General features: G+C 35.2%; 1 protein-coding gene across 1 annotated transcript; it reads left to right on the top strand.

Moving 5' to 3' along the window:
- Positions 1 to 2047: 2047 nt before the first annotated feature.
- On the top strand, positions 2048 to 8455 carry LOC110681608 (the record flags this gene model as incomplete). The annotated part of the gene is made up of 6 exons (XM_021857761.1): positions 2048 to 2704; positions 5239 to 5772; positions 5912 to 6123; positions 6808 to 6936; positions 7025 to 7197; positions 7689 to 8455. Coding segments are annotated over 3 exons (1302 nt in total), but the record flags the coding sequence as incomplete, so codon positions are not given.
- Positions 8456 to 11495: the final 3040 nt, after the last annotated feature.

Below are 11495 nucleotides of genomic sequence, written 5' to 3'. Positions count from 1 at the left end.
AAACATAATTAATTTTATTAATCAAACTCAAGGATAATATTTTAAGTATAAAAAACTTCGTTAAAATCAAAAACTGCCCGAAAATCATATTTAGAAGCTAAATTTGGCCACGAGAGGGTGGTGCTCACTACCAAAGCTAGTGAGTCTTTCTTAAAACGTTGTTTCCACATGGAAACCACTACTTTTTTTTTATCAAAATCGGATGAGTTCAGAACCTGATCGGGATTAAAATGGGATTAATATTAACGGACGGAAATCTAAAAATTAAAAAAAAAGAATTTACGTGTTCAAAATAATCTGGAATTAAGTTAAAATAATCAGTAGTTATAATCACCAAAATTTCAAAACATCATTACTATAAAATCCCTAAATCAATTGTTCATAAAAACCCTAAAATCATGATTTTCAATAATTAAAAACCCTAGATTATAAAATTTACAAAATCTGAAAATTATGACATTTATAAAATATGAAATTATAAAGTTTAAGAATCAAAATACAACTTGATACTAATTAAATTACTTTCAAACAATAAAATTAAAACCCATAAATCAATAATTATAATTACACAAATTAATAAAACAAAGGAGAAAGAAAATAAGACTAACCTTTTTGTGTGGGAAATTTTTGGGGATTCATGGGGTATTTATAGGAGAGAACGTTGTAGGGTAAATAGAAAGATGGGGCCTCATAAAATTAATAGGACAAATAAATGAAATGTACTAAGCTTTAGTTGTATTGAAATAAATTATAGAATGAAGGTTCATAAAATAATTTGTATTAAAATAATATTTGACCCAAATTAATAATTTGGATATTTTTACGGAAAATACAAAACAATATTATAAATAAAATTAAATTTCATTTATAACATATTTAAAAATACGGGGGATTACAACCACCAAACAATCTCTAGCATCACCAACCAACCGAGCACCACCATTCTACCGCGATAACATCACCAATACGAACGTATCTCTTTCCCTAAGGTTTTTGTATGGGCCTAATTTCTAGAAATTGCTACTAGGGTGTCTTTTGTTTGGCTGGCCGGTTGGCCACTTTAGATCTACGAAGTGGTCGATCTTGGGCATGGCCCATGGGAATTGAGGATAGAGGAGGATGTAGTGGCCATGGGAATAGAGGATAGTGAAGGAAAAATTGGTCATGTGATTAAGTGATCGAGATTCCCATTTTTTTAACAAAGAGAAAGCTCGTATAAAAACACTATGAATATTAGCAGAAAAATTCTTAAAAATTACGCGGCGTTTGGTTGGAGGGATGGAAATAAGAGGGATAAGAAGGGAGGATAAAGATAGGGGATTAATAGGTGGGACAAGGATAAATAATTTTTATCCTATGTTTGGTAAGTATGGGAAACAAATTAGGGATAAGTATTGAATTTATAAAAATACCCTTATTAACTTCTATCCTTTCTCCTTACCCTTTTAATTTCATTAAGGGTAATTTGGTCTTTTAAAACTCAATTCTTATCCTTTCCCCTTATACACCCCCCTTAGTTATAGAAATGGAGGGATAAGTGAGTATTTTAATCCCCTATCTCTAACCCTATTCTAATCCCCTATCTCTAACCCTATTCTAATCCCCATCACTCCAAACAAACACTAGAGTTCTTCTATTCCTATTTTTATCTTTATCCCACCCCTTCTATCCCCCTAAACAAACACTCTCTTAGGGCATTATAATGTCTGTAGTATGGACTATGTGGAGTGTGTTGTTTTCAAAATTTGAAATTTTGATTATGTTTTCCCATACGCTACTCTCAATCTCTCGTCAAGAACAACCACCCTTAACTCCCTGAGTCCTACTAACATTGTCCTTTGACTCGATCTATGTTCTATATACCTATATTTCTCCGCCAACAAGATTCCCCGACAACAGTCTACTCTTCTTTCATTCCAAAAACAAAAATGCGAAATTCAGTGGCGAAACTCCCAGCTCGCCGCCTAAAACTCCTCCTCATACTCCTCTTCACAACCTCCACATTCTACCTCCTTAACCGTCACCACATCCTTCTTAACCTCCACTGCCCATCTCCTCCCACCCCAACCTCCGACCTCTTCCTCCACACCTCCCCTCTTCCACCACCCCACCACCCTCCACAACTCTCCGGCACCTCTTCTTCTCCGTCGCATCCTCCGCCTCCTCCTTCTCTCGCCGCCTCCCCTTCCTCTCCCTCTGGTACTCCCCCAACACCACCCGCGCCCTCCTATTTCTCGACAAACCTCCTCTCTCTCCTCCCCCTCTCCCCTTCTTCGTCTCCTCCGACACCTCCCGGTTCCCCTACTCCTTCCCCCGCGGTCATCGCTCTGCTATTCGTGTCGCTCGAATTGTTAACGAAGTCTTTGATCGCGGCGAAACTGATGTCAGGTGGTTTGTGTTTGGGGATGATGACACTGTATTTGTTCCTGAGAATTTGGTGGGTGTTCTGTCGAAGTATGATCATGAGAAGTGGTATTATATTGGGTGTAATTCCGAGAGTTCGGAGCAGAATTTGAGGATGACTTTTGGGATGGCTTATGGCGGGGGTGGGTTTGCTATTAGCTCTCCTTTAGCTAGGGCTTTGAGTAGGGTTTTGGATTCTTGTTTGATGCGTTACCCCCATTTGTATGGAAGTGATCATCGGATTTCCTCTTGTATTTTCGAGCTTGGTATCGAGTTAACTCGAGAACCCGGGTTTCATCAGGTATGATTAAGATTTATGGTATCTTTTATATTATGATTACAATGTGAATAGCTTTGGAATTGTCGAAATTCAGTGTTTTTAATTTGAATTGCTTTGATTAGGAGCTGATTGTTCTTAGTAGCCTAGTACTAGTATTTTGTTCTGTGTTCTTATGAGCTGCTCATTACAATGTGCTTGGGTTTAGCTTGTTTTCGGAACGTTGGAATTTCGTGTATTGTTCTTTGAATTGCCATGATTGCAGACCTATTTTTCATATTCGTACTTAGCTAGTTCTAATATTTTGTTCAAAATTAATGTTCTTGTAATCTTTATTATGTATTTTGTAAAAGGAAATAACTGTTTAGTTGATATTGTTTAGGACAATAAAATTTATTCCATTTATAACTTCCTAGTGAAGCTTTAACAGATTTTGTAAAATAAGCTCTATAACTACTATGCATTATGTAATGTATTAATGAAGTCACTTCTTTTAATTAATTAAATTTTTACTTCAAGTTCCTAAGAGGTGGGGTTAGTGTTCTATTGTTCTTAGCCTGTTTTTGAAATCTAATCTTGGATTTTTCTTAGTATTTGTTAGTTGGATACATATCCTTTGTCTTTTCTTTCCATAAAAGTATTTCATTAGTGTAGGGTGCGATCATTCCTTCCAAAATTGATGCACACTTAGGAGTGGTCTTTCTTGTCATCTATATCATTTCTTTTCCCCTGTATGAAAAAGAGTCTGTGCTGTCCATGATCGGGTCCTTGCTTCCAAATGCACCTGTTCTTCTCCTTCTCCTTCTGCCCTCAAAGGTTAATAAAACAAGCTAAAAAGGCATTGTAATGTGAAATAGAATTTTAGTTAGTTGTTTTTTGTTATTGATTTCTAGGCCTGTTTTGCTGAATTTCACTATTCTATAATTCATCTATTTATTCCCAATTTGAATTACTCCTAGGGATGAAGTGATGCTATTCACAAAGAATAGGTTAGAAGAATTTGAAATATACCTCTTACTTCTTCTGTATCTATTTACTTGACCAACATTCCTAGAATAGAAATGTCATTTTACTTGACCATACTATATTTGGTAAGCTTTTGGTGGATAAATTCTCTAAATTACCCTCATAAAGTGCACATGAGAATAACTTTTGGGGTAATAAGGTAAGGCATGTGCAGCAAGGGTCACAAACTACAATTTCTCTCTCCTCTCTTTAAATACTCTGACAAAGGCTATGGGTCAAGTAAATAAAAATTGAGGAAGTAGATGATTTATGACTTCAAATGGGATTGTTAGTAATTTACTTATATATACTAAATAATTGTTGGCATGTGGTCATATGCGTGATTCTGATGAGTATGAAATGGATGTTACATAATTGAAAGATTGAATTATCACTTTGTGAACTCATCATGTATCCATGATTTCTGTTGGTACTCTCTAACCACAGACCACCTGGCCTTCTATCATGACTCATGAGTGATAGCTGTTAGCTATTTTCTGTACACAGTTAGACAGAGCAGTAGCATATGAACTTAATTATCCCCTTTATACTACCCAAAGCACAACTAATCTGGACTTAAGTATCTCATAGAAGGCCTATTTTATTTTTTATTTATCTATATCTATTTAAATGAAATTGCTTCATTGATCTAAGGCTCTAAGCTATGAGCAATCTAGAGAATGCTTAGGGTATGAACATAAATGGAGCATTATCCCATTATCTTGCCGCAGTTACTATCCCATATAATGTTGTTGATTACAATGTGAATAGCTTTGGAAATGTCAAAATTCGGTGTTTTTAATTTGACTTGCCTTGATTAGGAGCTGATTGTTCTTAGTAGCCAAGTATTAGTATTTTGTTCTGTGTTCTTGTTAGCTGCTGGTTACAATGTGCTTGAGTTTGGCTTGTTTTCGGAATGTTGGAATTTCGTGTATTGTTCTTTGAATTGCCATGATTGAGGACCTATTTATCATATTCGTACTTAGCTAGTTCTAATATTTTGTTTAAAATTAATGATCTTGTAATCTTTATTATGTTATTTTAAAAGGAAATAACTGTTTAGTTGATATTGTTTAGGATAATAAAATGTATTCCATTTATAACTTCCTAGTGAAGCTTAAACAGTTTTTGTAAAATAAGCTCTATAACTACTATGCATTATGTAATGTATTAATGAAGTCACTTCTTTTAATTAATTAAATTTTTTACTTCAAGTTCCTAAGAGGTGGGGTTAGTGTTCTATTGTTCTTAGCCTGTTTTTGAAATCTAATCTTGGATTTTGCTTAGTACTTGTTTGTGTATGTTTTTCATTATAGCATAGAAATGCAGATTACAGTAACACAATTATGAAGCAGAGAGATATTACCTCTTAATTTGGTTATGCTATTTATTTGAACCAATTGACATTAGATGCTTGTGGTCAGTATTGCTGTATATAAATTTTGACTGCCTTATGTCATTCACTTTTGAGCGGATTTTTTGTTTTCATTATTCTTATAGTTATATCTGGATAACGAGTTGAATGATTGAATGTTCTTCATTATACTTGTCAGCTTGATGTCAGAGGAGACTTGTTTGGTTTGCTTACTGCTCATCCTTTGTCACCTTTAATATCTCTTCATCATTTGGAGATTGTGGAGCCTATTTTTCCTCGCAAGAATCGGACAGAGGCAGTACAGCACCTTTTTAAGGCTGTGCGTGCTGATCCTGGTAGGATATTGCAGCAAACAGTTTGCTATGATCACTCAAGTAATTTGACTGTTTCAGTTGCTTGGGGCTATGCTGTTCAAGTATTTGAAGGCCATCTACTTCTCCCGGATATTCTTGCTGCACAGAGGTCTTTTACGCCTTGGAGAAGGCGTGGCATCAATATACCAAGCCAATATGTGTTTGACACGAGGGACTATCCTCAGGATCCATGTAAAAGACCTGTGGTCTTCTTTTTGGAAGATGTTGCTTCCGGGACAGGAAGAATCTGGAGCAAATATAGGCGGAATAATTCTCATAGCTGCTCTAGACCTGATGCTATTGAGAACCTAAAAGATGTAAAAGTGTTTTCCAAAAAGCTACAGCACAATGCTGGACTGGTAATACTTTCTGTCTTGCATAGGGAAAAATTTCAATTTTTTGGTACCTTATGTTGAGGCTCTATCTGTTGTTCAACTGTTCTTAAACTTTGTGATTTTTGTCTTTGCTTTCTTAAACTACAGACTTGTCTTATTTCAGGCGATGGTACTGCGTCGTGATTGCTGTGACATAATACACCCGGTTAAGAAATCAATGGTCATTGACATCAGGCATTGTGGCATTAATGAGTTGATTGCCATGAATCCTTAGCACCAAGAGCTCTGATGTCTAGATTGTTCCTTGTTTGAAGTTCTGGTGGTGAAAATCATGTATAGCTGCTTTATGAAACACTGTTTGATTGCATCATCAAGGTATTTTCTTTTCTTGTCCTTTTACTGTCATGCATTCATGTGTCAGTTACTCAGTTGTCATAGTTTTGTCTTCATTGTATGATGCTTGCCATTTTTCTTAATTCAATTAAATTACGTCCATTTTTTCTATGCTGTGGGTTTATTTTTTAAATTGATGCAACCAAACTAAACTTTTCATGTTGATTTTGAGAGAAAACAGTTTTGCATTTATTAGTGCTTTTGAGTGTTAATTTGAGCATTAAATTATAAAAGTATGATATTGATAGTTGATTATACTAAAAATGATTCATTCCTGAATTTTAAAATTCTAAAGTCTCACTCTTGTAACTTTGTATATATGCTTCAATACAGAGTTGTAGCATACACTTCTATTTTTGAACAGATATAAGATTTCTTGCACGAAATAGTCTTTTAATAGGTTTTGAATGAACAATATCTTTAAGTAAAAAATTTATTAAATGCTAAAAATATTTTATCATTAAAGTAATATGAGTTCTTAGATTTACCCTGAGATCTTGACGTTTTAGTCTTGTTGTTGTGTTTTTTTCCAAAAGATCCAACAAGTATTAAGATCTAACAGTTAAGCTTTGATATATCATCAAATACGGCCTCCACTCAGCAAAGAATGACGACCTTTACCATTATTTCCTTTTTGGCCGATCATTGGTTGGTTTTCTAATGCAGCGAGGTGTAAAGGAGAAGGAAAGTATGCTTTTTTTAGTGAGAGAGGGGGTTAACCGTAAAAGCTTATAATGGATGATTTACTAGACAGATAGATATGATGAGATGAAAGATGGATAACCCTTGGATAAGGTAGGAGACTAGCAGCTTTTATTCTTTTTATTTTATCTTCTCACTTTTTCTTCTAGACCCCCCTTACGTGGCTCCGTCATCCTCACAGGTTAAAATTTTAACAGGGGTAGTCGGCCAGTTTCTTCTCAAGGATTGCAGGATACAAATGAGGAATATTCACGCTAATGTCCATTATATGCCTGAGCTTTTTTATAAGATCATTTAAATATCAGAGAATAATATTCCGTATTAGACCTGAATCTCCACCTGTCCATTTTTGAGGTATTACCCCCAAGTTTCCTACATTTACTATTTTACCATTAATGTGGGCTAACAGGAATCTTTAGATTTTAAGAACTCCGTTTTTGCTGTTTACATTTGGAACCCAGCCAGGCAGCCACTGTCATAAAGCTTATTTGTACTGATTAAGACTTATTTAACCTATGAATACCAAAGATTATTTTTTAACTTGAAGTAAACATGGCCGAAACCTAACAAAGGTGTTTCTCGCCTTGTTGGGAGCAATACTGAGTTCTGCAACGCCTGTTCATGTTTTAGAAGAAAGACCTTTGACCCTCTTATTGAATTTGTATCTTTCTTGAAACTAGTTCCTGTCTTTTCCGTGATAAACCGATTCCGTTTGCCAAATTTGATCTCCTGTATTTCATTTTTAGGATGTTGAAGGGGTTTGTTGCACTCTTATGTTTGCTAATATGTTAATTTTATTTGCTATTGTTATCTGCCTTTGTTGATTGCTGTTTTTCTTCCTGCAGGTTTGCACCTTTTGTCCTGCTCATCTCGGATTCCAACCATTGGCCCAAATGGAGGTGGTGTTGGTGCCAAATGTTGGCTCCGTTTACATAATAAGTGATTCTGCCACCTGCTGTTATGGTGTATAATAGGAGCTGAAGCCTTCATAACCTATTTTAGAAGTCTGCAACACGGCACTGATATAGGAATTTCAGATTTTAATTTTTTTAATTTTTTTCATGTACTCACTTAGTCACTTGTATGTCTTTTGTTGAAGGTAATTACTAGTAGAGTAGTAGGAGATGGGTTCATGCCATTAGACTGAAAGTGTCTCCTTATTTATAAACGAAATTCAACATGTATATTTGATGCGGTTCCAAGGCATCAATATTGTTATTATAATTATTTTTATTGTTATTTTTAGTTTATTATTAGATGACCGAATTTATTAGGATATTTTTGTTAGTTTAATTCGGTTAGTATAAGATAAGCTTAACTTTAAAGATCATATTTGCAAAATATTATCTTTACAAGTTAGAGTTAGTTTCCTAGTTAGATTAGAATTTGTTTTACCGATTTTTAGGCTAATTATTTAGCTTATAAATACGTGATGGTGTTTAACGAAAAGTACGATTGATTGATTTGAAATTTATAAAGTTTTACGTAAGCTTGTGCTTGTGTATTCTTGGCCTAGTTTAGGTTTTAAGCTCGTGTTGCTTAGCGTTTCTTGACCGAGACTCAAGATTCCAAACCTTTCAACTGCGATTGAAGGTTATATCCATCAAAATTCATATCAATATTGTTATTAACAGTCGTCCTTGTCTTGCTAAACAATCATTTATTCTGTTAATATTTTCCCAAATCCGTTTATGATGTAGATACATTGTGATCACCATTACAATGGTTTGTAGTTTTATAAGATGAATGATTTTATGCTATGAGATCACTTGGAATAATGAGCGTGTTCCGTGTAGCGTGCATATTTATTTCTCATAGTATGTTGTGCAATCTAATTGAAATCCTTTTGTTTTAAGGTATAAAATATGTTTTAGGAGATGCTAGATTGTTTAACTAGAGTACTCTCTGAGTTATTGAGTTATTGTATCTCACCTATAACTGAGCTAAAATAGATATTAGGAATTTTTGTGCATTTTTTAAGCTTCACCAATAGCTTCGTGAGGCGAGCTTCAAAATAAGCCCAACATATAGATGATATCATAAAACAAATAGAAGTACATCATCTAGTCTTTAGATGATATTATTTAGGCAATGGATAATATCATAAACACAATAGCTAATATCATCCACTTTATAAATGATACCATAGAACCAATATAGGATATTATCCGGCCTATTGATAATATCATCCCAGCAATGGATGATATCATCCAGTATATAAACAATATCCTATAACAATAGAGGATATCATCTACACAATGGCAGATGATATCATAAATACAATAGATGATATCATTCAACTTATAGAAGATATTATAAAAACAAGAAAAATTAACATCAAAGGTCCCAACTATGGATGGTCTTCTCTATAACGTCTCATCTTTTGAATAACTCAGGGTTATCCCAACTATGTTAGTCATTAAGGCTTAATTATGCCACGTGGTAGCATTTTATTGGTTTTTTTTATTAAATTATTTAATTTTTTTTAAAAAAAAATGATTATTTATCAAAAAAAAAAAAAAAAAAAAACCACCACCAAATCCCAGCCCCAGCCACCACCCTTCCCCGCCACCAACCCCGCCGCACGGGGTTCCGCTTGAACCCTTGCACTGGCGTGGATTTCACCTAAACCCCTACATCGGCGCCACCCTAACCCCGACACCTCACGCTCCGACGTTGTAACACCCCCAAAATTCGAGTCTTTTTAAAACAATAAGAGTAACCTTTTAAACTTTCAAATCCAACCATCTAATCTTGAGAGTGTTACTGTGCTAAAATATAATGAATAATATTCTCTGTGATTCACCTTCAACACAAACGGCCACATACAATTATATATAGGCAAGGATACTTGGAGGGCAAGACCAAATAACCTAAAGATATTCACAATATATTCTAAGATATATTTCCCAAGATTCACAATATTTATCTTTCCTGATACCCCCCCCCCCCCCCCAAGTTGGAGAGTACGGATATCGGACACCCAACTTGCAAAGTAGAAACTCGAATTTAGCTTTTCCCAAAGCTTTGGTAGAAATGTCAGCCAACTGAACTGTCGTAGGAACATACGAAAGTATAATCGTCCCATCTGTAATTGCATCCCGAACAAAATGACAATCTGACTTAATATGTTTTGTTTGTTCATGAAACACTGGATTCTGCGCAATGTATAAAGCAGACTAACTATCACAATAAAGGTGCATCCCATTCTCATGTTTAACACCTAAGTCACCTAATAGTCTCTTCAACCACTTTAATTCACAAGTTGTTGCATTCATACAACGATATTCTGCCAATGATGACAGAGCCATAGTAGGTTGCTTCTTGGTTTTCCATGACACTGGAGACAAACCAAGAAGCACAAACCAACCACTCAAGGACCGTCTGGAGAGAGGACAACCTGCCCAATTTGAATCACACAAACCTTCCACCTGTAAAGCACTATCAGATCTCAATAAAATTCCCTGTCGCGGACTCTTCTTCAAATATCTAACAACTCGCAGAGCTGCTTCCTAATGGTCAACCCTGGGATTTTGCATAAACTGTGATAAAATGTATACAGAATATGCTAAATCGAGTCGCGTAACTGACAAATAAATCAGTCTGTCTATAAGACGACGACATTTCTCAATATCGTGAAAAAACTCTCCCTAAGAAAGAGCTAACTTGTGATTTTGTTCCATAGGGAACTCTACAGGTTTAGCATCAAGTAAACCAGCTTCAGTAATAATATCCAATGAATACTTCCTCTGTCACATAAAAATTCCCTATTTATTTCGGGTTACCTCTAGCCCCAAAAAATATTTCAACACTCTAAGATCTTTCATCTTGAAACAATCTCCCAGATATGATTTAAAATTGAGCATAGCATTTTTATCATTGCCTGCAACAATTAAATCATCGACATACACCAACACATTAAGCTGTATTTTACCCTTTGTCAGAGTAAATAAAGAATAATCATATTATAACTGTTTAAAGCCATAATTTTTCAAAGCTGTAGCAAGCCTAGCAAACCAGCATCGAGGAGCTTGTTTAAGCCCGTATAACGATTTCTTCATCCTGCAAACTTTGTCAGAATTATATTTATCAAAACCAGGGGGAATTTTCATATATACCTCTTATTCCAAATCACCATGGAGAAACGCATTATGAACGTCCATTTGATGGACTTCCCAATTTTTCACCGCCGCTACTACAAGAAAGGTTCGAACTGTCACCATTTTTGCTACTGGAGCAAACGTCTCATTGTACTCTAGACCTTCAACTTGATGATGACAAAAAATGACTAGCCTCGCCTTTAATCTCTGCAAGTTCCCATGCTCATCATATTTTTCTTTGTACACCCACTTGCTCTCGAGTGCCCTTTTACTAGGTGGTAATTTTTCTAGCACCCAAGTACCATATTCTTCAAGTGCCTGTATCTCATCTGCCATTGCTTTTCTTTAACCCTCATGTTTCATGGCCTCCCTGAAACTTTTGGGTTCATTTCCTCCTGTAATAGCAGCAATATATTTTCTATGTTTCACAGAAAATCGGTGAGAATCAACAAAATGTGTTATAGGATAAACAGTACCTGAGGTCGGCAATGTCGCAGATGAACGCTGAGTGGTAGAGATAGATGGACTTTTATTTCGAATGGTATGCGTCAC

This window comes from Chenopodium quinoa, unplaced genomic scaffold (assembly GCF_001683475.1).
Source record: "Chenopodium quinoa cultivar QQ74 unplaced genomic scaffold, ASM168347v1, whole genome shotgun sequence".
NCBI classification, from domain to species: domain Eukaryota; kingdom Viridiplantae; phylum Streptophyta; class Magnoliopsida; order Caryophyllales; family Amaranthaceae; genus Chenopodium; species Chenopodium quinoa.
Note: the sequence above shows the minus strand (reverse complement) of the source record. Positions and strands in the feature narration are given on the sequence as shown.